Below are 27,786 nucleotides of genomic sequence, written 5' to 3' on the forward strand. Positions count from 1 at the left end.
AGTTGGTTAAGGTACCAGCCAACCCTCCTGGGCTCTGATGACTTTAGGGTGCAGAACCCACCTTTCTGCTAACCCTACAGTCTGCAGAAATAAAGGGAGAGCCTTCCCCTTCCCCCCTCGCCCCCCTCAATTTGCTACTGAGCCATTCCTCCCCCTGCCTCTCAACCCAGACACTCACTCTCCCCGCAGCTGAGTTAATCCCGCACCGCCTCACCTCCCCCCCCCCAAAGAGGAAGCCTAGAAGCCGCCCCCTTCCGGCCACACATCATCGCGGGGGGTAGAACGTGCCCCCAGGTCTGCAGGGCTCCCACACCCGAATCCTGCCCCGGCCCCCCTACTTAGGCCCGCGCTCCAGGTCATGTCCCCGCCCCACAAATCCAGCAGGGCTCCTTCCAGCCCAGGAGGTCCCCGACTGGGTCCCCGAGAGTGCGGCCCCCAGGCCCCCGCCGAGGTCCCGCCCCGGAGGGCCCCGCCGCCGCCTGGACCAGGACGCAGGGCCCGGCGAGGCCAGGCACTCTCGGAGGCCTGGAGGAGACAGTCTCGGCCGAACTCACGGAGGAAGGAGCGCGACAGGAGGCGGGCGGCTGCCAGGCCGCTGCTGCCAGAGGCCATGGTCGCGATAAGAGCGGCAGCAGCAAGAGCCGCGGTCATCCACCAATGACACTCCCAGGCCCCCGGGGACTTGGCAGGGCCCGGGCTCGAGGAGGAAATGGGTGGCCACAGCAGTCGCCTGAATGAATTTCCCGCCGCCGAGGCCTCTTTGCCGAACAGCGAGGATCGCAGGTGCAGGGGGGAAAATATCTGAACGGAGAAGTGGACAATGACTCGTCTGTTCCCCGGAACCGTGGCTTTGATCTCACATTAATTACAAAAGCAGCTTAGGCAAAACCCCACAAGACGCCGGTCGGCGCTTAGGCATTATGGGAAATGTAGTTCGTGGTCTCCCCCGGTTTGTAGTTTAAGTGGAGGTTGGAGGGAGAGCGAGCGAGCCGGAAAGGGTGTGCTCCTAAGCCCCTTGGGCAAGAGGATGGGGTGGCGAGAGCAATGAGAAAACCGTGGTGAGGGGCGAAGAGCGCAGAGCGGTGCGGAACTTTCCGTGCCCCTAAGCCTATCTGCACTTTAATTTAGTTCGGCGGGCAGGTGGACAGGCTGATCCTCCTCGGCCCCCCCCCCCCCCCACCGCGAGGACCTGGAAGGCTTACTGGTGGCAACAATGTGCGTTCATGCTACTGTCCGCTGACCGCAAGGAAGTCACGAGAAAGACCAAAAGCTACCTTACTGACATTTAATTTCTTGGAATACGGATCTTTTGGTTAAACACGCTATGATACAGCCTTTGACTAGCACACGGAGTATTCACTAAGCGAATTCACTAAGCGACTGAGCCCTGGGGATCCTGGAGGACTGACGTTCTGGATCAAATGTGACCGCTCGCTGTTGAAACAACCCGGTCACTCCTTCCTGTACGAGCCTTAGAAGGAACCTCAGAGTCCCAGAATCAAAGGGTAAACAAAAGATAAAATAATCCATCTCCCTGCCTCCATGTGCTTGAGATTCCTCATCGTTCTCCTCCTCAATGGAATTATGATCCTGCTTTCCTGGAGTGGTATTTATGATTTACACTGAGCCGTGTGATGTTTGAGTAGGATTACCCAACAGAGATCGCCCAGTATTTTCTCTATGACCCAGATATTGTCAGCACTGAGTTGGACTTAACTACTCACAAATTCCCTCCTTCATCTAATGTAGTGTCCTTGCAATCATTTATTTAAATACTATCAGGCGTTTCCACATAAGCCCACTATAGACCAATTTTTTTTAAGGTTTTATTTATTTATTAATGAGAGACACAGGCAGAGGGAGAAGCAGGCTCCATGCAGGGAGCCTGATGTGGGACTCGATCCAGGGTGTCCAGGACCAGGCCCTGGGCTGAAGGCGGCGTTAAACCGCTGAGCCACCTGGGCTGCCCTAGACTCATTTTCAATAGCAAAGTTCTTCCTGAGCCTTCCGTGATAATAGTTATATTTTCAGTTTTATTTAATTGGTAAAATGCATGATGACAAAAAAAATATAATTCTGGTATGATTTTAATGAATGTTTATTTCCACATGGACAGGGATTTTAGTTTGTTTTGTACACTGATGTGTCCCCACCCAGCACAAAAAAGAGAACTCATTATTTGTTGAGCATTATTTACTGAATTGATAGCTAAGAAATAGCTTATACATTCATTTATTGAATCCACACACAATGTTTGATGAAGCTAAGAGTACTTCAATCACAATAACTACACCTCCACCCTAATTCTATAGCTGATTGGTGGGAAACCAATTACAGTAGATACTAATTATACTACCCATTTTTATATGCAGATTGATTTTGTAGTCAAACATCTGGATTCAAATTCCAATTCTGATGCTGGCGTATGTGACCTCTGGGTCTCAGATTTTCTCACTGAGATGGGCATGAAAATCCCTATCTCATAATAATATTGTGAGCAGTTAATGCATTAATATGTAAAGTTCTTTGTACCTTGTAAAGCATTCAGTAAGTGGTAGTTATTATTATTAGAGATAAGAACTTTCTTCTTCACATTGGCAGAGTGAGGCTTTGAAGTTTTTAGTGATATGGGTAACCAGATGTGTAATAGGACATTTCCATTCATATCAAAACTTTGGCTAAAGCCCCAAAGCTGAGGGCAACAGGCCATAAGTAACTCCACATTCTAAGGAGGGCAGCCTAGGACCTAGGCTCCAGATTTTGATAAGAGCGGGAGGTCAAACTTGTCTTTGGATGCTCACACTCGCCCTAACAGTTCAAATAAGCAAAAGACTGGAATTCATTTAGTGAGGGAATTCTGAGTCACGAGTTGTACCCTGAATGTTCCCTTCTCCTCTTATTCCCAGACAAGTTGGTAGCAGAGGGCTCCTAACAAAAAGGACTGGCATTAAATTCAGGCTAAATCCCTGCAGAACAACAGAAATCCATGAGCCTACTTCAATGCCCTAGAGCAGGTATGGTCAAAGAGCGCTCAGGAAACCGGTGTTTGGATGTCAGACCTAAACATAGAGACTAATGCCTGCTTCCTGCCTGGAGAACTCAAGGCAGGAAGCTGGCTGGAGCAATCCTCGTTTGTAGTCAGGGCATTGTTTAATATGGCAAGATGTGTAATATTCAGGTAAAATTGATTCCAGAAAAGAAAGCTGAGCTTCCCTCTAAGGATCCTCTGCTGGGGCAAGGAACTGTAGCATAAAGGACCATGGAAGGGACAGGAGGGGGATGATGGTGGGGAGTGGTTTACAAGAGGTCAGCCAATGAGCACATAACTCATCAGGATACTATGCAGATGAGGACGCCTGGGTGGCTCAGCGGTTGAGCTTCTGCGTAAGGCCCAGGGCATGATCCTGGTCGGCCTCCCTGCATGGAGCCTGCTTCTCCCTCTGCCTGTGTCTCTGCCTCTCTCTCTCTCTCTCTCTCTCTCTCTCTCTCTCTCTCGAATAAATAAATAAAATCCTAAAAAAAAAAAAAAAAAAGAATACTATGCAGATGGAATTCTCTAAGCAGGGTATAAAGAGAGGAACCACAGAAAGAGCCAGCATTCCAGAGTGTAAGGACCAGAGAGAACCTCAGACTGCACCATGTAAGAGATTATATCAAAATCTTACCCAATCCCTGCAGGAGCTAAGAACAAGGGAAGTGAAGAGGAGGAGGAGTAAAAGTAGGAGAACAAAAAGAGACCTTGACTCCTTCCCAGCTGCAGGTTGTAGAGCCACAGATCATGCCAGACATCAGAGTAAAGAGTTTTGAATTAGGTATAAGATTGATGCTTTGAATTGGATTGAGTGGTACATAGAGTTATTAATTTTTAGAATAGGGTATTTTTCCCATGAATAAAAATTCAGAAGTTACAAAAATGTATATGGTGCAAAATGGTCCTATTTCCCCACCACCCAGTTCTCCCTGGGTGAAATCAATCTTAATCCCATTTCTTGTGTATTGATCCAGATCTCTTTTGAGCATATACAACCATACACATATATCCAACCTCCCCCCTACCCCCACCATCACCCTTCTATGTTGCCACTGATGTGGGAGGAAAAAGGGACAATTAGGACTTATGAACAAGGCTGGTGGGGCAGTCAGGAGACCAGCGGTCAAGAAGACTAGTGTCCATGCTGACCACCCCAGGGCAGTGTCTTTTTCTGCTTAACCTAACCTGAGGTGGTCTCTGCTCTTTGCAACTAAGAATCTTATCAGGTCTGAGCTAAGTAATGAGGTTCCAGCTATTGGAACAAAGTCTCTCATCTGCATTGATTTTAAGGAAATAAATCAGCTATAGTCACTGATATCCATAATCCGATCAGACCAGAAAAGAAAATCTGACCAAGACTCTGGTGGATTCTCTACTTGATAAAGGAATTTCCTTGATAAAGGAACTACCATTCCTTTATATATATATAAGAAGAATTACAGTTCTGTATTTTACCCTGATTTTATTTTTTTTAAAGATTTATTTATTTATGATAGACATAGAGAGAGAGAGAGAGAGAGAGAGAGGCAGAGACACAGGAGGAGGGAGAAGCAGGCCCATGCCGGGAGCCTGACGTGGGACTGAATACGGGGACTCCAGGATCGCGCCCTGGACCAAAGGCAGACGCTAAACCGCTGAGCCACCCAGGGATCCCCTACCCTGATTTTAATAGGAGCCCCCATCCTGCCAGGATTTCTGAACTATCTCCTTTCACCAGAGTCTTGCCTAAATTTGTGGAGTGGTGCTGGGATGAGGTGGATGATTTAGAAGAAGCATTTGATCCTCTGTCCATGCAGGTGGCCCCTCATATGTGCATCCTTCTATCTTGTCAGCTACTGCTATATAATGCCTTCCTCCTACTTGCTATGCTCCTTTTGGTCTGGCTCTATTAGCTATCTCTGGGCTCTTCTTCGGTACATATCCTCCCCTCTTGGTGCTGTGTTGGACCATAGCAAACATCTCTGCTTGCCTAGACACACCATTTAGGAGAATCTTATAACCAGTCTGTTTCTCTCTCTCTCTCTTTCTTTCTCTCTCTCTCTCTCTCTCCTCTCTCTCTCTCTCTCTCTCTCTCTCTCTCTCTCTTTCTCTCTCTTTCTTGGGGACAACAAATTCTGGGCTATGGACCAAGTTGTCTTCCCCCTCCAAATTCATATTTTGAAGTCCTAACTCCAGTTAGGCTGTATTCAGAGTAGAGAAGTAATTAGGGTTGGGGCACCTGGGTGGCTCAGTTGGTTAAGCATCTGCCTTCAGCTTAGGTCGAGATCCAGGGTTCCTGGGATCATCTCACATCAGGCTCCCTGCCTGCTGAGCAAGGAGCCTGCTTCTCCCTCTCACTCTGTCTGCCACTCCTTCTACTTGTGTTCTGCTTGTGTTCTCTCTCTCTCTCCCCACTCTCCCTGTCAAATACATAAATAAAATCTAAAAAAAAAAAAAAGTAATTAGGTTAAATTAGGTAAGTTATGGTTAAACACCATTATGAGTGTTTTTATAAAAAGAATAACCAGAGGGTCACCTGGGTGGCTCAGTGGTTGAGCATCTGCTTTTGGCTCAGTTCATGATCTCGGAGTCCTGGAACCGAGTCCCACATCAGGCTCCCCGCAGGGAGCCTGCTTCTCCCTCTGCCTATGTCTCTGCCTCTGTGTGTGTGTATGTGTGTGTGTGTGTGTGTGTGTGTGTGTCTCATGAGTAAATAAATAAAACCTTAAAAAAAAAAAAAAAAAAGAATAACCAGAGAGCTCCCTCTTTCTGCCATGTGAGGACACAGTGAGAAGGCAGCTATCCACAAGCCAGCAGAACTCTTACCAGGGATTGAGTTCACCAGCAGCCTGATCTTGGACTTTTAGCCCTTAGAACTGTGAGAAATAAATTGCTATTGTTTAAGCTACCCAGTTATATTTCTTTATGGCAACCTGAATACACTACTACACCCTACTTCATGTATCCCCTCAACCCTTTCAGTGATTCTTTTGACTATTTACCTCTCTCCACCTCCAAGCAGGCAGACTGGGGGGTAATCAATGCCTAAGCTCTCCTGTTACCTGCTTCTTTCCTAGCCTGGGATCCTTTTCTGGTCTTGAAAACATTAACTCATATTTTTTTTTACCTAAATCCAAGCTGTCTCTGTCCTTCTTAGGAGCTTTGAGGTACACATCCCTCTCCTGGAGCAACAGACTGAGAAGGCAAAAAAGAAACTGGTGGAGGGAAGGAGTAGAAATATCAGGAAGAGGGTCAAAGAATAGATGGAGATACTAGGAGAAAAAGCATCAGTTAGTATTACAGATCACCTTCCTGCTACAGGCTGTATGTGCCAAAGCTTTGTGTATTTTCACCTAGGCAGTCTAACTCTGCTCTGTAGAAATCCATTTCTAGTGCCTTAGCTCAGGTTGCTATAACAAAATACCACAGACTGGGTAGTTTATAAACAACAGGAATTTATTTTTCACATTTCTGGAAGCAGGAAGTCCAAGACCAGGGTGGCAGCATGGTCAGGTTCTGGTAGGGGCCCTCTTCTGGGCTGTCCTCTTTAGAGTCTCACATAGCAGAAAGAAGGCAAGACAATGCTCTGAGTTCCCTTTTATAAGGACCTTGATCCCATTCATGGGGTTCCACCCTCATGACCTAATTAACCCCCAATGCCTCACCTCCTCCTACCATCACACTGGGGAGTAGGTCTCAACATAGAAATGGCGGTGGGGGTGGGGGTGGAGGTAGAAGGGACAGGCATAAACATTCAGGACATTGCATCTTGGCCTTCTGCCAATTTCTTTGTGGGAAAACAAAACAAAACAAAACTGCCAGCTGCCTTCCAAAGGGAGAAAAGTTGCTTCCTCATCAGTGACACAAGCACACTTGAAGAGAAATGTACTGTAGCCAAGAGAGGCTGGGGCCTCTGGGGCTGAGGAGCCAGCCTGAGCACTCAGGCTCCACTGTAGATGTGACTAATCCCTTCATAAAACAAACAGAATAGGAGCTTGTGTCCTTGGCCTTACGTATGGAAGATGGTACAACACAAATCAGAAACGCTTGACCTAAGACACAGCTTCAGCTTTTGGAAAACTACAAGAAATGAGTCAGAAAGATGAAGCATTATTTTCATCTGAAGTACAGCTTCAAAGAGAGGCAGACTCACACAACACAATTCTAAGAAAGAACCAACTAACACCACTGGCTGATTTGAACAGAGGCAGGCTCTTTTCCTCTCCCCTTACAGGGGTGGGCAGTGCCACCTTGGCTGTCTTGATGACAAAGAACTTTCTGAAATGTACCTGCAGGGTCCCCCTGAAAGCTTATTATTCTTTTTTTTTTAATTTTTTTAAATTTATTTATGATAGTCACAGAGAGAGAGAGAGAGGCAGAGACACAGGCAGAGGGAGAAGCAGGCTCCATGTACCGGGAGCCCGACGTGGGATTCGATCCCGGGTCTCCAGGATCACGCCCTGGGCCAAAGGCAGGCGCTAAACCGCTGCGCCACCCAGGGATCCCTATTATTCTTTTTTGAATGACTGACCCACTCAACACCTGCACAAGGGAGGTTTCATCTGCATTAGATCCTTACAGGAGAAACAAGAGGTTTGACCTCCCCTTTAGAGAAAGTGGCTTCCAAATATAATTTCGTTTCCCCATCCTTAAGCCCTGTTGCAAAATTAGTGCCCTGAATACCCTATGCAAGAGCATCCTGGGGCCCAGTTCCTGCAGAAGGGAAGGGAAGGGAAGGGAAGGGAAGGGAAAGGAGTAGGGTTGGGAAGAGGGAGAGGTCTAGCTGTGTGCAGGTCCAATGAGTCTTTGCCAATCCCCTTCAGAATTGCTCTGAATTGGGCAAGATGGTCAGGCTTCTATACCTCAGCATGGATTGCCACCAAGGTGGGAGCTGCCCTGGGAGGGATTTGATCAAGGTTGAGGCATCTGTCTGTGTTCAGAAAATTCCTGAAGGGGTTGAGGGAGCTGGGAGACAGCTGAAGACTCTACCAACAGTAGAGTTGGTGGTGCATCACTGCATCTTCCAGATGCCCCTTCCAGGAGAAAGTCTGATAAGAAAGCAAGAGTCAGTCAGCAAAACCATAAAGAAGATAGCTTGGTTTGAGTGTCCCTCTTTTCCCCTTCTTTTGAAGGCTGATTCCTTTCCTTTTCCCTAGAGATCCAGTGTTCTCCTGCTGCCCAGTGTTGGGTCCGACCATTCTCTCACCACCTGTAAGAACTTCTACAGACAGTACCTTGTTTCTCAGGGAAATACTGTCTCCTAGGGATTAAATACACTAGGACTTTAGCCTAATTTGATAGTCCCTCCCAAATTACATGTTTGTTGTACATTTTAACAGAGTTGCCAATGTCTTCACACAAATAAGTGATTCATGTTGAGAATTTCTGGAATTATAGCCAGGAAAGCTGTTTTTCCATCTGCCTCTGATCGATCTAAGATAACTTTCCTCCTTCATCAAGTACATCTTCTAAAAGTTCTCTCTCTCTCTGTGTGTGTGTGTGTGTGTGTGTGTGTGTGTGTGTGTGTGTTGCTTAACTTTTTTTGTAGCAGCTGAAAATCCAAGCTACCAGAAGATTCCCTGAGACCCTGGAATGTAGCTGAAGACATTGTGACATACATATGTCCCACCCTGCAGCCTAGTAGAGGAACAAAGAAGAGTCCCAGGAATTAGTACTAAAAGGAGAGAAAAGCAGGGCCCTGAGGCCTATGGAAAGGAAGGGAAAGGATTCTTGGGAAGCTGGTTGTGGCCCAAGAAGGACTCTAAGGTGAAGAGTGACCCATGTTCCTAGAACAGAGAGTACTCCACAAAAAACAACTCCAACAGCTACCAAGTTATGGTGGCTCTGCCTTAGGCTCCATCACTCATCTGTGGTCAACATTTTCATTGCGTAGGGCTATGAAGGCTGCCTTTTCCATTGGGGCTTCATATATTTGTGAAGTAAATGAGAGTGTTGGGCTTTGAAGTCTGATATTCAAGTTGAAAAGATATGCATGAACACAAAAGAATGTATATCTTTCAATCCATTCTGGAACATTGTCTAACATGCCCTCCAAATTACTATTTCATTCCCTAGGAGATGAACTTTTATTTAACTTCTTTCATGGTTAATACAAAAGTAATATATACTTACTTGTTCATGATAAATTTTGCAGATAATTTCTACTTTGAGATTTATTCTTTTCAATATCTTCCAAGTGTTCTCCAAGGTTGACATATTATTTTTATAACCAGAAAAAAAAACCAGTTGATAGTTTTGGTGTTTTATGGATGAAATGATGTGATTAGGACCCAGATCCTATGAAGTTCTATGTTAGCTTGTAAATTTTTGTCTGGTAGAGATGTAAATCGTTTCTATCTGGCAGAAAACTCAACCTCAGAGTTTATGGTATCACTGCCCTGCTGTATATTTCCCAGCTTTCTATGTCACTTGGAAATCTCTTGCCTCACTTTCTTCTCTTGTAAGTAGGGATAATAATAGTACTTATCTCATGGATTTGTTGTGTGGATTAAATGAAATATTCCATGTAAATCACTTAGAAAAGAAACTATACTAGATGGTAAACACTCAATAAATGTGTCCTATTATTATTAAAAGAAAGCTCATTTAACTGAAAAATCTAGGGTATATCCTTCAGGTATAGTGCAAGTAAGTCATGAGGCCTTGCATCCTCACAATTCAAACCAAATCCTTCACTAAGAGAATGCTTCTGTCTTGGTTTCTCTGGCAAGAACATTGGGACTAACTGATTGGAAAGACTTGTGTGCACTTTTTGGTGCAAGTGCCAGTGGGCTGGGCAGCAGTGGGCAGCAGTGGGTAGCAGGTGTTCCAGGTAGAGGCAAAGGCACACAAGTGACTCCATATCCTGGAATCTGTGTCCTGCTATCATGGATTAAGATGCTAATGTTGTACACAATCCTGATAGCCCTGCTTATCTCTACTTCATGGTTTTAGGCTAAGACTTTCAAATGCTTAATAACAGCTAACATGGTATCTTTCCTTTCCTCTATGAACTTAGCCTAAAGACAGACAATATGAAATGGTAAAAAGGAAGGAAACAAGACTTAAATTGAAAAACAAATGAAAATATCCTCTACATTCCACCCAGTACTGGTGAAGGAGACATAGCTCACAAACATATGGAACAGAATATACATGGGCTTCACCATCAGTCAGTCCAGAGGTCAGATCTCTGCCCTGGAACTCACAGCAGTATCACCTTGGAAAATCACATAATCCCTCTGAGTCTCAGATTCCTCACTTACATTCAAAAAAGTTCAAGGAGTGACTCCTTTGCTCTGCTTTGTTCCCCATATGCAGAAAATAGCAAGGAGGTTTAACATTCTGTTCCTCTTGATGCTTATGACAGTGTTGGGGGGAGGGGGCAGAAAATGACCCACCTGGCTCTGTTACTCTGACAGAAATAGGTGACAACAATCCATGTGGAAGTCCATCTTCCCAGGTAACACTGATTGCTAAGCCCCCCTCTCCTGAGCAGTGTCACAGTGACCCTGGAGTACTGTTTCAAGACTAGTCCAGGTATTATGATCCATGTTTTATATTAAGAAATATATGGTTTGTAGAAGCCATACAAGAGGGGAACTCTCCAGAGATTAAATTTATGAAGGCATATGTGTGTGTATCCAGGGGTAGGGTGGGGAGGCATTCTCTTAGTTAGCCAGAGAAATCGCCACCTATGTTACAGCAAAGGCAGAGGCAAGAAATCACCTGGGAGCTTTCAAAAACAGCTTCCCTTAGATGAGTAGGGCAGATCAACCTGGAATCACAAGATGCATGTCTAGCAAGTACATTGCATACTTCCTGGCATGTGTAAGCTCCTTGGTAGTGTTAGTTTACCTGCCTTCTAATCCAATTAGTTATTTTTATGGTGGTATTGGAGCTGACATTTAAATAATACCTATGGGTAAAATCTATGACCAAAAGTTTTGGATCTTCCTGAAAATGAAATAAAACTAGACAGGCACTTAATGGATCTTGAATATGATCAACTCATTTTTTTAAATTTTTATTTATTTATGATAGTCACACACAGAGAGAGAGAGAGAGAGAGAGAGGCAGAGACACAGGCAGAGGGAGAAGCAGGCTCCATGCACCGGGAGCCCGACGTGGGATTCGATCCTGAGTCTTCAGGATCGTGCCCTGGGCCAAAGGCAGGCGCCAAACCGCTGCGCCACCCAGGGATCCCTGATCAACTCATTTTTTTTTTTTTTTTTATGATAGGCACACAGTGAGAGAGAGAGAGGCAGAGACACAGGCAGAGGGAGAAGCAGGCTCCATGCACCGGGAGCCCGATGTGGGATTCCATCCCGGGTCTCCAGGATCGCGCCCTGGGCCAAAGGCAGGCGCCAAACCGCTGCGCCACCCAGGGATCCCCGATCAACTCATTTTTTAAAAATATTTTATTTATTCATGAGAGACACAGAAAGAGAGGTAGAGACATAGACAAAGGGAGAAGCAAGCTCCCCTCGGGATCCCAGGATCATGACCTGAGCCAAAGGCAGATGCTCAACCACTGAGACACCCAGGCATCCTGATCAACTCATTTTTAAAAAGATAGGGGTGCCTGGCTGCCTCAGTTGGGGGAGAATGTAGCCCTTAATCTTGGGGTTGTAGTTTTGAGCCCCACATTGGGTGTAGAGATTTCTTAAAAATAAACTCTTAAAAAAATAAAAAGAGAGAGTGCAATCTGTCACCTCCTGAGGAAGCTGAGAGCAGGTTTGTCTTCCTGGAGCCTTAATCCCACCTGGGGGATCTGTCCAGACCAATTGTCCTCACTCATGACAGGAAGCAACCCCAGATTCACAGCTCTGTTTTTTTTCCAGCTACTTCCAACTACTGTCTGAAGGCAGCTCCTCAGGGCAGACTTGAGTGTCACTTATCAGGGTCTGGCAGATGTGGCTCTGAAAGGCATTCTAGGTTTTGCAGTCAATTTTCTCTTATTGTTGGATGCAATCACAGTGTTTGAGAGCACAATTTCAATGTAGGAGCCTGGGAGACCTTCCCTACCTTCCTCCCTGGCTCTCTCCCGCAAGCGGAATTCAGGCCCCCAAAAGGAAGCACAGGTGTCAGACAAGGGGAAGGTGGCAAACATAAAGCAATGAAGGCAACAGGTTTTATTTAACTCCAAGTTCTTCTCACATTCCATTTTATTCTGAAAATTAGTCAGAAGTGGGGAAGCAAAACCTCTGTCATCAAAAACAATATGCAAACGAGTATAAAGAGAAATGACATCCCCTAAATCATATATTTAAAATGGAATAGATCAAGGATTATCACCCATGTCCCTTAATCTTGTCCACTTTGAGTCAAAACAACCCTTGGAGCCAACAGGAACCACTGGGACATTGGCTCAGGGATGCTTCTTCAAGATGCAAGCTATCAGAATCTCACAAGTGAGACATCTCAGGAATTTGCATTTTTAAGAAGCTCCCCAAATGATCCTCGTGTACCCCCTGGCATTTGGCAGCTTCCTGCTTTTGAGTAGTAGTTCTTTAGGAGTTCATACTTAAAGCTTTGGTTATACTCCTTATGTCATACACATCAGCAGTGCCCCAGGTACTGAGGACAACGGAATGTTGTAAAGAGAACAGTGTTTTGAAGTATTGGGAATACTACAATTTGGGAATATTCTCTCTCTCTCTCTCTCTCTCTCTCTCTTTGCTGCCTTCCCCCCACCCCCATATACAGTCATCTAGCATGATCATGAAAGGATGTGAAGGAAAACAACAGTCTCTAGTTGAGGTTTTTTTTTTTTTTTAACTCAACTTTAACTTTTTGTGGGGTTGGTTTTTTTTTTAACTTTTATTTTGAAAGAATTACAGATTTAAGGAAGTGCAATGATAGTTCTTGAGGTGGAGGATGTCTTGTTACCACTTAATGGTGGTGAAAGTTCCGGCTTCCCAGTTGGCCAATTCTGACACCATCCAGGAAGAGAGAGGGAAGGGGTACCTCATTACTGCTGGGTGGGGATGGAAGCCCAGCATCCCACAGAGTTTTCACTTTCACCCTTTTGGGGAAGAAGGAGCTTTATTATTCCTGAGTAGGAATGAAAGTAACAGCTCCCCACCAGGTCTTCTTTGAGGGGACAGGGGGTGCTCTGAGCAAGGGTAGAAATTCAGGTCACCCCTTGGCCTTTGTTGACAGGGGTGATGATGGGCCATGTTTTTTCTCCATGCTGTTTGGCTGGGGTAGAGTGGTGTCTTTGTTCAGAATATCATAAAAAAAATACCATAGACTGAGTGGCTTATATACAAGAGAAATTTATTTCTCACAGTCTGGAGGCTAGGAAGTCCAGAATTAAGAAGCTGGCAGATTTCACTGTTTGATGAGTACTCACTTCCTGGTTCACAGACAGATGTATCTCCACGTTCAAAAATCTTCAATCACCATAGGATAAATGTTTGTGAGATAGTAAGTGCTAAAAAAAGAAATTAAAACTGTGATTTTACATAATAATCAACTTGGTGAGATAAAGTAGAAAACATTTTATTTTAACTACTAGCACTTATCCCTGAAGTCTGTGACTTCACCCCAACTCTTTTTTTTTCTTTTTTTTTCCAACTCTCTTTTCTGCCTCATTTCCCATTACAGACATTAGCTTATCCTACCCACATCTTTACACTACTCAGCCTCTCAAGTATAGCCTAGCATTTTCACAATTCTGTGAATTGTATACCATTGCTTCAATTACAAAATAAAAGTACTCCCATGCCTTGAGAGGTCATCAGTGAGGAATAAGCCTTAAATGGTACAAAAATAAATGTGAAGCTTTTAGGAAAATGTAAGAAGCCATTGACGTCTCCCCCCTGATGGAAAAGGAAAGATGTTAGGGTTTGAAGTCAACGGCCAAGAAAGAATTCTTGAGACATCTTTGGTTCAAAAAGATGGTTTTATTAAAGTGCAGGGACAGGACCCGTGGGCAGAAAAAGCTGCACCAGTGTCGTGGGGAGTGGCCCATTATAGACTTTCAAGTTGAGAGAGGATTATGGACAGCATAAGCCTCCCAGGTATTTTGGCAAAAAGATTTCCAGGATCTGAGGGGGGTAGCTATTGTTAGGAAAAGGTCATTTATTACTGTTTAGTAAACCCTCAGCCATGAGATCCTTCAGATGTATTTCAGTGGGTCATATGCTTGAAGGATGATTGCCAACATGTATCTTGGGGAATAGAGATAAAGGAGATTTCAAAAGGAATTTCTATATGTTAAGGTAGACTTACAGGATCCTGGGGGTCAGGCCAAGATTGCTTTTGCCGTTAGCAAAGTATTAATTTCGAGGCAGCAGGAGTCCCTAGAGGAATGTCACTGCCTATTTCAAGGACTTGTCAATAGGCTATAGGTAGTAAGGAAATACAATAATTTTTCTTCTGCCTTTGTTTCTCACATCACTCCCGACCCCCATCATCAATGCCTGAGGCTATCCCTTTCCAACTATCCTCAATTCTCAGCCCTCTGACTACTTGCCTGTCTGTTACTTCCTACACAGCTAGCTGTCTGCGGTTCTCTAGAACCTGCTGCCACCTAGGTGCAATTGGGGGAAGGGAGAAAAAGGAAGAGCACACTGTGATTGCCCAAGGCTTTAATCTGCCTCACCGTTTTGAGCTGGAAAAAGTAAGGAAAGGGCCTCCAAAGGGAGATGCCTACAGCTTGATAAGTAGCTGAATTATTTTGTCTGCTGGTTAATAGCTAACTGGCTTGCCTCCTTTATTGCCCATGCAGACCTGGCTATCTTTCAGCGTTGCGTGGCTGTTTGCCTTTCCCATGGCAAGAAAGGAGGAGTTTTCTTTCACTGCAAATGCAATATAAGAACAAACCGAGCAGACAAATGACAAAGATGCCACAGAAAACCTGTTCTACAAAACTATCTGGATTCAGTAGTTGAGAAGGAATTTAATGATTAGAACCAATCAATCACCCATTCGTTCAACAAATATTTATTCAGGATCGCCTCTGTGTCTGGACCAATGCTCAGTGGTAAGTTAAATGGTAAGCAAGGAGGCTTTCTGGCAAATTAAATGGTGAACAAAGAGGCTCCAGCTGGGGGTGCCAGTAAAAGCCAGGCCATGAGTCGGACATTACCTTAGCTTCACTCAAGCTTTTATTTCTCCTTATTACTCATTCACCATGGACAGAAGTAGCAGATAAGGTCTAGGGGTTAGGAGACCTGGGATTTTGGTCCTGGTACTGATTAAGACTTTTAAAGGTATAACTTTATGCATTAAATTTCCCCATCTGTCAAATGGTAACAAGTATTTCTGCCTCTCCTACACTGTTCACTATTTTGAGGATCAAATGTGGACAATAATAGAAGATACTGAGTAAATGGATTTTATCACATTATCTAAATGCCTCAAATTCAGGCACCTCAGTTGTACATGGCACTGCCTTAGCTATATAATGAATGAATGAGAAAACCGAAAGTATCCCTGACAGCTTGAGAAACAGTGATGTTATTCATGCCTCATAGCCACATGGAGTCTGTTTCGTATTGTATCCCTGGATGACAAAAAGCAATTCTTGCAGAGCCAATGAGCCATTCCATCTGATCCTTGGATGGTGCAGACAGAACCCAAATTTATTTCCTGCATTAAAGCCACAGACAATGCAGGAAAGATTTGTTGCTAATTCCCAAGCATTTGCAGACACTCAACAAATGATGCTAATGATACTGACTATGAATTAGGGGCCTGAAGCCTGCCCTTGATGAAATCCTGCCAGACTTTCATACTGCCCAGTGAAAGAAGCAGCCAGAGAGCAAGGACAGCCCCCTTTCCCAGGTCAGCAGGAGAGCTGAGGTCAGCCTGATGTTGAGCTCTTTGGACCTGGTACCAAGTCCCTGTCTATGACGAAAACTGCAGAGAGGAAAGTACATCTCTGGAACAAACATTCTATCAGGACTCTGGGATATTTATACGGGTCAAAGCTATCTTTTTAAAGAGGTTCTGTCTCTTGTTTTGTTAACTTACACACTCTAAAGACTCCAGCCCACTATTTTTTTTAAAATAAAAAAGATTTTATTTATTTATTCATGATAGAGAGAGAGAAGCAGAGACACAGACAGAAGCAGGCTCCATGCAGGGAGCCCAATGTGGGACTCGATCCCGGGACTCCAAGATTATGCCCTGGGCCGAAGGCAGGCACTAAACCACTGAGTCACCCAGGGATCCCCATCCAGCCCACTTTTATACTTAGTTTGGAGAATATAAATTGGGTATTTTGTTCTTAGACATGAAAAGAAAATTGTCCCAAGAAAATAATTCACATGATTATCATCAGTTGTTTAAATATTTCTTGAAAGCTTAGTCTGCCTTCCCCAACTAGTCAGAGACCAGGAGCTACATTTTATATTTATAGTTCTTTTGGGTATCTGCCCCCACTCCTACCCCTGTGCTATGTACACAACAGGCAGTTAATAAATGCTTGTTACTAACTGAATGTCCTATTCCTCCAGACAAAAACTTGAATGTTTATAAGCAACGTTATTGATAACAGCCAGGAAGCAGAGACAATGTACATTTCCATCAACTGACGAACATAAATAAAATATGGCATATCCATACAATGGAATATTATTCGGCAATAAAAAGAAATGACAAACTGATACCTGCTGCATCATGGTGAGCCTTGAAAACACTGTGCAAAGTGAAATAAGCTAGTCACTAAAGACCACATGTTGTGTGATCCCTTTTATATGAGATGTCCAAAATAAGCCTATCTATGGAGATGGAACTAGATTGGTAGTTGCCTAGGGCTAGAGGGAATGGGAAGACTAGGGGATGAGTGGTAAAGGACATAGGGTTTCTTTTTGAGGTGTTTGAAAAGGTTCTAGGGTCAACTGGTAATTGTTGCACGGTTCTGTGAATGTACTAAAAACCATTAATTGTACACTTTAAATGAGCGATGATATGGTATGTGAATTATAGGTCAATAAAGGTGTTACTTTAAAAGAACAATGCAGACATCCTTACAAAAATGTGCACAGAAAACCAAGAATTGGTCTAGATGCCCAAGGGTGGGAATACTAGGCAGGTATACTAATATCCTATGCTGACAGTAATAAAGTACCACCAGCCTAGTGGCCAAAAAGCAATACAAGTTTATTCCCTTACTGTTCTAGAGGTCAGCAGTCTGAGATGCAGGTGCTGGCAGTGCTGCATCCCTCATGGAGGCTTAGGAAGACAACATTTTTCTTTTCTAGCTACCATAGGTCACTCACCCATCCGTGGCTCCTGACTCTTTCATCTTCGAAGTGCACCACACCCAACCTCTGCTTCCTAATCACTTTTTCTAATTCTCACCCTCTTGCCTTCCTCTTATAAGGACCCCTGTGATTATACTGGGCCCACCTCAATGATCCAGGATACCTCCTCCCATCTTAAGATCCTAAGTCACATATGCAAAGTATTCTTAGGCATGTCAAAACAAAACAAAACAAAACACCACACCAAACTGTTCTCCAAAGTGACCACCTTTTTGGATTCCCACCAGCAATGTGTGAGTTGGAGTTTCAGCTGTGTTTTCAGTGTTTTCCTCTGTTTACTTTGCTTCCTGTGGCAGGCACACTTTCCTACATGGCTTCTTTCTGCCTTTTCTTCCCCATCAGTAGAACTCTATGGGGGATGGGGATATGGGGGGGAGGAACATGTCTAGTCCTAGGTAATGGATCACAATTGTTCCAAGTCTTATGACAATCCTGATCCCTACCTGCTCAGCCTCTCTTTCAGCTGGATGTAATCTTTGGCCCCAATTCTGGCCAATGAAACATGAGGAGAGATATTACCTAATATAGAACTTTCCGGGAGAGCTTTTGCTTTTCTACTATAAGGAGACAAATATACATATCCTTTGACCTTACTTCTGTCTTGAATGTGGACATGATGGCTGGGACTGCAGCAACCCTATTGCCATAATAATGAAAAGACCAAGAGAATCATAGAAACACTCAACATCATGACCCCCCAATCACCCGATTTCATTAAGCGACTGTCGATATGGTGTTCTGTTACCTGCTATTAAACACAATCCTAACTCATATAGCCTCTTCCCTTCACTAATGTGTGGAAAGCAAACACTGTTAATTAATATACAGGATTTTCCCTTCTTTCCCTTCATCTTTGTTTTCTGGCCCACATATTTCAGACATACTGCTTTAGAGTTTATTTTGGGGATGACCCCATCGTGAGACATAATGAAAAGTTAGTGTATTCTGGGTCTGCCATGTTCAATGAAATTTCATGTATTTTTACCTCTATGAGTCATGTGATCCTTATTTTAAACAGGGAAACCCAAGCTGGCTTGGAAACTTTCTGGGTATAGAGTATAGATTAAAATAGCAGACCTCTAGAAGAGGCAATACCATTCATGAGGCCCACCAGGACAAGTGGATTGCAAATGACAGAAAACCTATTCAAATTTATGCTTTTATTTATTTATTTATTTTTAAGATTTTATTTATTTATTCATGAGAGACACAGAGAAAGAAGCAGAGAGAGAGAGGGAGAGAGAGAAGAAGGCTCCATGCAGAGAGGCCTATGTGGCACTTGATCCCGGGACTCCAGGATCATGCCTTGGGCCAAAAGCAGACGCTCAACCACTGAGCCACCCAGGTGTCCCAAACTTCTGCTTTTTAAAAAAGCATTGGAGTTTGTTGACTCATACAACAAAACTTTGGAAAAAGCAAAAATTACCTTACAGAAAATGGATCTTGGTATGAAAAGCCATGTGGAACTCCAGACTTCCATCTCTATGTAGACAACTGTGGCCTTTCCTGTCCAGAGGGGAATATGACCTCCAGGAGCTCCAGGCTTATATTCTAATAGCACCATGGCTAGATAGGAAGAGAAGATTCCCTCACTCAGATCCACTCTTTGAAATCCAAGAGAAAACTCTGATCATCTCAACTTAACTCATATGCTTACTCTCAGGTTGTTTTTCCGATCTGAATGTTTTGCTTTCTGTCTTTTGTGTGATAGATCTTCTGTGATTTGTCTAGAAATACTTAGTTGTCTGCCTATTTTTGAGAGGGAAGGTCTAAAAACATGATTGAAACCTGCAGACATCCAGGTGGAACTTATTCACTGTGAACTTCACCTCAAAGTTGATTTGGTTGGACCACTTGGTAGAAAAACCTCCCCTGTCTGTATATTCAGATCTTTCCCCTTGGGCTGGTTAGATTCCCCAGAGAAGATTCTCTTGGTTTCTTGCCTGGAAGTATCTAAATGCCAATGTTTTGAAACTAGGATAACTAACTCAACCTGGTTTGTTCAGAACTGTCCTGGTTTTAAAACTGGAAGTCCCTCCCTATCCTGGGAATACCTACAGTCTCAGGAAAATTGAGATGGTTGCACAGGTTATGCTATTATTCTGGGAGATGAGTAGTGAAAGAGGGTTGGTGATCTCATCATCTTGCATGTGCACATTCAAGTAATCCACTGTTTTCAGTATGGTACCCCACTTTCATATGTTCCTAGTGCCCCTTAGTCTAGATACCTTGTTTGACCCACTCCAGATAATAGATTTCCAGTCTTCTGCTGAGCTTGGGGAGAATAGAACAGACCTGAAAAATGGACCACTTCCTGAATGGACTGTCAATCAACTTCCTTATTCAAGTCCCTACTTCCAGAAATGTCTGGTACTACCAATTTCCAAGTCTTTGGGACTTCCATAAATGTGTATCAAGTTGGTTATTATCTTTCTCCACCATTGCTTAGAATCTACCCTTGTTGTGTTTGTGTAATCATTTACCACTCATATTTCTGCTTTCCAGAGTCCAAATTTTTACAACTATTGTCCCTTCTCCCATTCTCCTAATTTCTCCAAGTTTATAAATTGAAAAAAAAAAAAAAAAAACCTTTCATAGAGCTTTAGGGAGGAATGAAAGTAATTAGGTATATTCGAAATGTCACATTTGCCTCCCAGCCTATAAGAATAATCTTTTTTTTTAGAATAATCTTTTTAAACATGTTTTATCCAAATATTTCAGTGCCTGGGGGGAATGTAGGTCTCAGAGCTCCCTGCTATTGTCCACTGTGTGTCACTATCTTCTACCATTTGAAAGTACAACTTATAGACTCTTTCTGGTGTTAGCTTACTGATTTCCATCATGTCTTAACACAACAAAAAAAGATATGGACTAAAAAATCACAACAGAGGTAAAAGTTGACAGCAATGAGGAGTTTCCTAGAAGACTTAATATACTCAAGTGTTATAGTACAAAAATAGCCATAGAAAATATGTAAATGAGTGTGGCTGTGGTCCCATAACACTTTATTTTTAAAAACAGGTAACCATCTGGATTTTACTCATAAGGCAGTATTTGCTAATCTCTCTTCTACACTATCAAGATCCTGCCAATTCCAGTGTGTATGGATTTGCAGGGAAGTATCCCACATCAACACAGAATTCTTGAACATCACTGGGCATCCCACAACTCACCTCAGTTCTGACACTATGTACCTGGAGATATTACAGATCCCAGAGGAAGGACTCAGTCCCACAAGACCGCCTATACCCCCACGTTGATTCTAGCCACAGGCCCACGTTATCACCTGTGTTCTGGTGGACCAGCTATATACTGGAGGTTCCAATGCCCCCCTCCTGCAGTTCAATTAATTTGCTAGAACAGCTCACCTAACTCAGAGAAACGTTTTATTTACTAGACCACCAGTTTATTATTAAAGGGTGAGGGATCCCTGGGTGGCGCAGCGGTTTAGCGCCTGCCTTTGGCCCAGGGCGCGATCCTGGAGACCCGGGATGGAATCCCACATCGGGCTCCTGGTGCATGGAGCCTGCTTCTCCCTCTCCCTCTGCCTTTGTCTCTGGCGCTCTGTCTCTCTGTCTCTCAGTCTTTCATGAATAAATAAATAAATAAAATCTTAAAAAAAAAAAAAGGGTGAAACTCAGGAACGGCCAGATGGAAGTGATACTCAGGACAAGGTAGGAGGAAAGCATGCAGAGCTTCCTTGTTCTCTCTCTAAGCATGCCACTCTCTTCAAATCTCCAAGTGTTCACTAACCAGGGAGGTCTCTAAACCCTCTCCTTTCGTGTTTTGGTGGAGGTTTCATTACATAGGCATGATTGATTAAATCTTTGGCTGTTCCCAGATGTTATGGGGTGGGACTAAATGCTCCAACCCTCTAATCACGTGGCTGGTTCTCCTGGCAAACCAGACCCAACCGTCTGTGCATTTGAAATATCACCTCATTAACCTAACAAAAGACACCTTTACAGCTCTCAACACTTAGGAAATTCTACAGGTTTGATGAGCTTTGTGCCAGAAAGAGGGGATGAAGACCAAGTATATTTCTTATTATAAATCACAATGTCACAACTATATAGAGACAATATGTAATATCTATGCATATAGATTTTATACTATATGTATGGACTATATACTATATGTATTTTTTAACAAAATGGGATAACACTGAGCATAATATTCTGAAACTCACATTTTTACTTAATCTTTGAATACATTTCTCCATGTCATACATACAGCTTTACTTCATTGTTTAAGTTGGCTATGCCAATTCAATATCAGAGTTTGGGTATTATATTTTATTTAAATGTGACTTTAACAAAAATCTGTAATGCCCTTGATCAAATATTTTTAAAGTAGACTTCTAAAAGACAAATCATCTCCAGAGGGTATGCATAACTTTAAGAAATCAAAGTCTGCAAAATTGTTCTTCAAAATATTGTGCTAATTTGGACTCTGATCAAGAACCTTGGTTAGGCCCAGGTGATTTAAATTCCTGGAGTTAGAGTTATAGAGTTAAAGGGTGGGGCCCCTGACTGGCTCAGTCTGTGGAACATGCAGACTCTTGATCTTGGGGTTATGAGTTCAAGCCTCACATTGGGGGTAGAGATCACTTAAAAAAAAGAATCTTAAAAAAAAAAAAAAGTGCCATCGTTATGGATGCCAGAAGATCCAATGGCTATGTAAGTGAGACAAATGGTCCAAGAGGAAACTGGTTTGGGATGGCCTTGGTAGACACAACTTCAGGCCCAAAGATAGAAAAAGGGGTGGTTTAGTCAGCTTAGGCTGCTATAACAAAATACCGTAGTCTTAAACAATAGACACTTATTTTTCACAGCTCTGGGGGCCAGAAACTCCCAGATCAAAGTGCTAACCAATTCAGTTTCTAGTAAGAAGTTTCTAGTAAGAAGCCACTTTCTGGGAATACATTTTCTGGCTCAGCAGTTGAGCGCCTGCCTTTGGTTCAGGGCATGATCCTGGAGTCCCAGGATCGAGTCCCACATCAGGATCCTTGAATGAGCCTGCCTCTCTGTCTCTCATGAATAAATAAATAAAATCTTAAAAAAAAAAAGCCACTTTCTAGCTTGCAGATATTCTATTTTCATGGATTGGGGTGTGGGGGGTGACAGAGGATGACAGAGGAGGGTAGTAGTGGAAAGAGAGAGAAAGAGAGAGAGAGAGAAAGGGAGAGAGAGAAACCTGGCTCTATAGTGTCTCTTCTTATAAGGGCACTGATCCCATCATGAAGGCCCCATTTTTTATGATGCCATATAAACCTAACCACCTCCTGAAGGCCCTACCTCCAGATACCATCACACTGGGGGTTGGAGCTTCAACATATGAATTTTATAGGGATACAAACATTCAATCCATAGCAGGGGTGAGATGTTAAGATTAAATATTCAGAAACAAATGACTAGATAAATAAATGAATAAATAAATATTCGGAGAAGGACAACCAAGCTCAGACTAAACCAGGACTGCCTGCTTGTTCAATTTTAAGGGCCCAGGACAGTAGTGAAGCACTCCTGCCAGAGCACATGGGCATCTGTTATGTGGTTAGGCATGAGGAACTAATGCCACCCTGAAAAGGACAGGGGTGATTATTGTAAGGCTGAGCTTGGAGACCAAGGCAGGACAGAGTGGGCAGGCTGAGATTAGAGGCAGCAGTAAGGGTTTGGTGGTTTCCCCTGACAGCCATACTGAGGGAAGAGCTGTCTCTGCTAAAGGATGTGATCCTAGGAGAAAAGGTTGGGAGGGATAGGAGTCTGACTCCACTGGGAGCACAGGCCCCAACCCCCTCCTCCCATGGTGGTCTCTTCCAGCTCAGGACACCATCAGTGGTCACTTGTGAATAACCTGAGGCCCTGAGACCATCCACACTGATTTGTTTGCTGGATATAGGTTCTCTATTATTTACCATTTAACAAAGATCCTAATGTCTGATTTTCAAAGAAAAAGGAGCCATTAATAGAATTTCTAGATAAAGGAATGTCATTTTCCTTCTATTCTCATTATGTCATGCCACATCTAGAATCTCACTGGCAGTTCTGAGAGCCATTTTTAGCGTAGAATTACTAGGAGTTCTGCAAACCTGTCATACATAGACTAAGGAGACTGGAAGATTGGGAGGGAGGGATTCAAAGAAGGAATATTAAAAGAAGAACATTTCTGTCTTCAAATATTTTAAGATATCACAGGGACAGTTTGCAAAACTGGCAAGAAAGTAGATTTTGTCAACTACTTAAAAAAACAATATTCTGACAATGAGAACTTTCCAATCATGGCATAGAAGTCATACATTTCCTGTAACTGGAACTGATAAAAAATGACAAGCCTGCCTTTCAGACACCATTCCTGCCTTGTGTATCCAGTGGATCTCCTGGATACCCATTCTGTTCTCTTTAACAGAACCACTCATATTTAATATGCAACAAACCACCTGGAAATTATTAAGATGCGGACTGATTCAGGAGGTCTGGGGCAGGACCTGAGATTCTGCATATCTAACAAGCTCTCAGGTGATGCTGATGCTGCTGGTCTGTGGATCACACCTTAGATAGCAAGGCCCTGTGGCTGAGGCTCTCAGACTTAGTGTACATTAGAATCACCTGGGGTGCGGCAGTAGGAAAAAGGTAATGATGCCTGAGTCTTTCAGAGAGTTTTATTAGCATGGAGTGTGGCCTGGGCATCAGGAATTTCCAAAGCTCTCCAAATGGTCCTAATATACAGCTAAGTTTAAGGACCGTTGCTGTTGGCCTTTCAAAATCATTCAGCACTAGCTCAGATATTACTTGTGCAAAGATCTTTAATCTGGGGTTAGCCACGTCTTCTTACTCATGCATAGTTAACCCAGGTTCAATATTTTGGAGGAAAACTGTGTGTTAATTATTAATTCTCATAATCTGTGGGGCATTAGACCACAGAAAGCCCCAAGTCCCTTCCAAATCAAAAATAAACTATTGCCCGGATTCACAATCTGTGATTGGAAACCTCCTTTGGCAGTATATCCATTTGACCACAAGATGGTGATAAAGTAACGACATACGATACAACCAACTTCTCAGAAACCCGGGTTGACTGACCTTTGCTTGTGGAGCATATAGTCAACTCTGAAGGACCACTGGTCACAGACTCCTTTGAGAATCTAACAGCTATCGACAAGCATACACCCATCAATGTGAATACGGTTTTAAGCAGTTCACAGACCCTGACGTTAAACTTCAGCCAAGGCTAAAGATGAGTTACTCCCTCCCACCTCATCTCCCCATAAAAAATATATGAAGCCTCTAGCACTCTCACTTCCATCCACCTCAGCAGCTGACCTACCTCCTGCTTCTGAGAGAAAAGAGAAGAAATCACACCCAAATCTACCAATTTTACCCAACCCGCTCCCACTTTCCTTCCATCTGCATGAAACAGGGTGCCTTGTCTTTTTAGCCAAAGCTAAGTCCCCCAAGAGCATTCCTGATCCACTTTGCCCTGGTCCTCACCAGGTTCATGATCTTTCCACTCTATGCTCTTATATTGTGCTAATTTAAAATTTAAAATTTTTAAATTTAAATTTTTTCTCAATACAAAAGCAATATATGATTTTTATTTTTAAATATAAAGAAAAGCAAAGGGCATAACTGCAAATACCCATAAATCTCATGTCTTTATTCCAGATAGTTGCTAAGTCTATATACATTCTATGCTTATAAAAATACGAGCATGGTATGCAAACTGTTTAAGACCTGACTATTCTTTTTCTAGAATCTTATAGACACTTAACTATTTAGTTTTAATCTTATAGACACTTAACTATTTAGTTTTAATCTTATAGACACTTAACTATTTAAGTTGATGAATCTGAATTTGTATCTCAGCTCTGCCACTTACTACCTCTGGAGTGATTTCGGTAAGTCATGTAATCTTTCTTTTTTTTTTTTTAAGATTTTATTTATTTATTCATGAGAGACACACAGAGAGAGGCAGAGGCAGAAGCAGGCTCCCTGTGGGGCGCCTGATGCGGGGCTCAATCCCAGGACCCCGGGATCATGACCTGAGCCAAAGGCAGATGCTCAACCACTGAGTCACCCAGGTACCCCGTCATGTAATTTTTTTAAACCTCAATTTCCCTATTATTGGAATAGGTACAATAATACCTCTAAAATAATATAAAGTTGTTGCAATGATTAGTATAATGGTGATAAGTACTTCACAAAGGGCCCAGAATATAAATATTAACTGAATGCTCAATAAATTTTAACCATTTTTACTTTTATTGTTAAAGATGTGACCTTTGTAATCTAGTTATTATAAACCTTTGACAGTCTAGTTTTTCAGCTATGAAATGAAAATTTCAGGTTTGTTGGAATTATTCGAGAAAACAAATGCAGAGTACCTAACATAGTACCTGGCACATAGCACCCAATAAATTGTGACAATTATTATAATTTATAGTAACTATGAACAAAATCAACAGAGTATACATAAAACTCTTATCTGTCTGCACTAATTTAGTAAATATTAAGTTGCTAATAAAGATATCTTGCCACATTAAAAAATAAGCTTGGAGAGATTTGAAGAGTAGCTTCTAATATAGCAACACCTTTATTAAACTCTGTATCTTCTACTCTTCACTTTCTTTGGCTCTTGGAATGCTCTCAGCTGCATAAGGTAACATTAGAACACAATCACCTTCATCTAAAAAAAAAAAAAATCCTGGGCCTGAGAAGCAATGGTCTTTGTCTCTACTACATAAATTTTGAAGGGATCAGATTAAAATATTCGCTGCAAAAAAATAAATAAAATAAAATATTCACTGCACAGCTTAAATGAAATTTATAGATGTGTCTAACACTGCGTATTATTCTAATTTTATGTTTTAATGGATTGGCTTTAAATTTCTTTTATTACTAGTTTATATAAATTATATTTTATTGGCTCTGACTGGCTTTGTGTGTACCTTTTATCTCTGGTAAATTAGTATTTATGTCTAAATTTAAGGTGTTTTTGAATTGTTTCTCAACTGAAGTTACTCCCTTGCTGTTTCCAGTATCTGATTAGGGATTAGGAGATCTGTATTCTAAGTTTTGTCTCTGCCATGACTAGCTGCCTAACCAGGAGTAAATAACTTGCTCTCTCTCTCTCTGGGTCTCAGTTCTCTTATTAATCAAATGGAGGAGCTAGATTAAGTAATCTATAATCTTCATTCCAGCTCTATATTATTATAGTAATCTATAATCACATTCCAGAGCTGGAATGTGCCCTACCTAACATGTAAAATACCTATCTGAATACGTTAAGATTGAGAAAATGCAGGTTGTATGATAGGTCAAGCACTTCATACAGGGTTTGGCATTCAACGCAAGAAACAAATATCAAGGTAAAAAAAGAGAGAGAGAGAGAGAGAGAGGGACTTAAAAGCAGAAAAGAATTGCAGTGGTGATTATGTCATTTTGGAAGGGGCGGCTGAAAACCATCTGGTGTAACATTTCCTCAAGGCAGGTGAAAAGGCTGGCTTCCCCTGATCACTAACTGGGATAAGACATCTCCAGTAAGCAACCTGGATCGGGGGTTGGTGGGGTCGCCTCCGCAAAGCATTAGCAGCGATCGTCTGGGGGACTTAACTAGGTGGGCCTTAAATGCCGAACAAGATCCAGGGTCTGCTTTGGTAAGCAGAGCGCGGGACCAAGTAATATGGGCTCAGGCTGTGCCCCTTCTTTTCCTGGAAGGCGGTAAAGAACATAGGTTGAAAGGACACGGTGGAGTTTGAAGGGGAGAAGCACCCACATTCCTGGCCCAGGAGGACCCTCCCGGAAGGATGCTGGTGGGTGGGGCAGAGATGCTGGACGGGATTCCAGCTGTCTACACCGGGCGCCTCCCTCTCTGGAGATTCTTGGTTCACCTAACTAGAGAAGCTAGATCAAAGGGACCTTCAAGTCAGCCTCGTGCCTCATGAAGGGAAACAGAAAAGAGATCTCCGCAGGAGAAGGGGGGGAGGGAGCAAACAAAATTAACCACCCTCCACCCTCGGGCCGCTCTGCCTACCGGTCAAGGTGCGGTCAGTTCCCCGCGCAGAGGAGCGACCCCGCAGGTCGAGTGCGTGTTCTCCACCAATCAGCGGCGTAGGAAAATATTCCGGAGGCATTGATTGGCTCAACCGGCCGGCGGGCTCAGGGACTCAGCGCTGCGATTGGCTGAGGTGTTGCCGTGGCGACAGGTCGCGCACAGGCGCATTGCACGTCCGTAGAAGCCGGGTGGCTGCTAGGCAACAGCAAACATTCCCCACTACAGTCGACTTTCTCCTCCCAGACCTGGCTTTGCCGTCTCTGGAGACCTTGGGCAGCGGCGGCTCTGGCCGCTCTAGGCTAACTTGGTGAGTCCTGAGAAATAGAGCTGTGAGGCTGGGCTCCGACTGCTGGGCCGAGGCGTCAGCTTGGCTTTCGGAGCACATAAAGGATCAGTGAGGTTCAGAGAGGCAGAGAAAGTCAGTGGAAAGGCATTTAGTGGCCA

The 27,786-nt window shown here is 43.2% G+C and overlaps 2 protein-coding genes and 2 long non-coding RNA genes across 10 annotated transcripts in view; 2 read left to right on the plus strand and 2 right to left on the minus strand.

Annotated features, from left to right (window-relative positions):
- SUCLG1 (succinate-CoA ligase GDP/ADP-forming subunit alpha) overlaps positions 1 to 714 on the minus strand; it is a 31,142-nt gene extending 30,428 nt beyond the window's left edge. Inside the window, exon 1 of the mRNA XM_077843085.1 lies at positions 555 to 714. Coding sequence (XP_077699211.1) covers positions 555 to 651 — 97 coding nt within the window. The 5' untranslated portion in view covers positions 652 to 714. The remainder of the gene's footprint in view (positions 1 to 554) is intronic.
- Positions 252 to 17,001, plus strand: LOC144280746 (uncharacterized). Of its 2 annotated transcripts, XR_013349179.1 has the most exons (4): positions 252 to 1,505; positions 2,907 to 3,014; positions 14,748 to 15,002; positions 16,480 to 17,001. It is a non-coding gene; the product is annotated as an uncharacterized LOC144280746 (long non-coding RNA). The 2 variants fall into 2 exon arrangements; XR_013349178.1 differs by lacking the exon at positions 2,907 to 3,014 and having other exon boundaries at positions 254 to 1,505.
- Positions 13,278 to 27,593, minus strand: LOC144280744 (uncharacterized). Its single transcript, XR_013349176.1, has 3 exons — positions 27,322 to 27,593; positions 18,716 to 18,855; positions 13,278 to 13,448 (listed from the first exon to the last, which is right to left on the minus strand). It is a non-coding gene; the product is annotated as an uncharacterized LOC144280744 (long non-coding RNA).
- Positions 27,486 to 27,786, plus strand: part of DNAH6 (dynein axonemal heavy chain 6) — a 232,589-nt gene continuing 232,288 nt past the window's right edge. For 2 of the 6 annotated variants that reach the window (XM_077843074.1, XM_077843076.1), the window contains exon 1: positions 27,514 to 27,649. The gene's annotated coding sequence lies outside the window, so the exon portion shown is untranslated. Of the gene's footprint in view, positions 27,650 to 27,786 lie in introns of all 6 variants that reach the window. The other 4 variants (XM_077843082.1, XM_077843081.1, XM_077843075.1 and 1 more) reach the window with 4 other exon arrangements.

Source organism: Canis aureus, chromosome 12, assembly GCF_053574225.1.
Source record: "Canis aureus isolate CA01 chromosome 12, VMU_Caureus_v.1.0, whole genome shotgun sequence".
In the NCBI taxonomy this organism is placed as follows: Eukaryota; Metazoa; Chordata; class Mammalia; order Carnivora; family Canidae; genus Canis; species Canis aureus.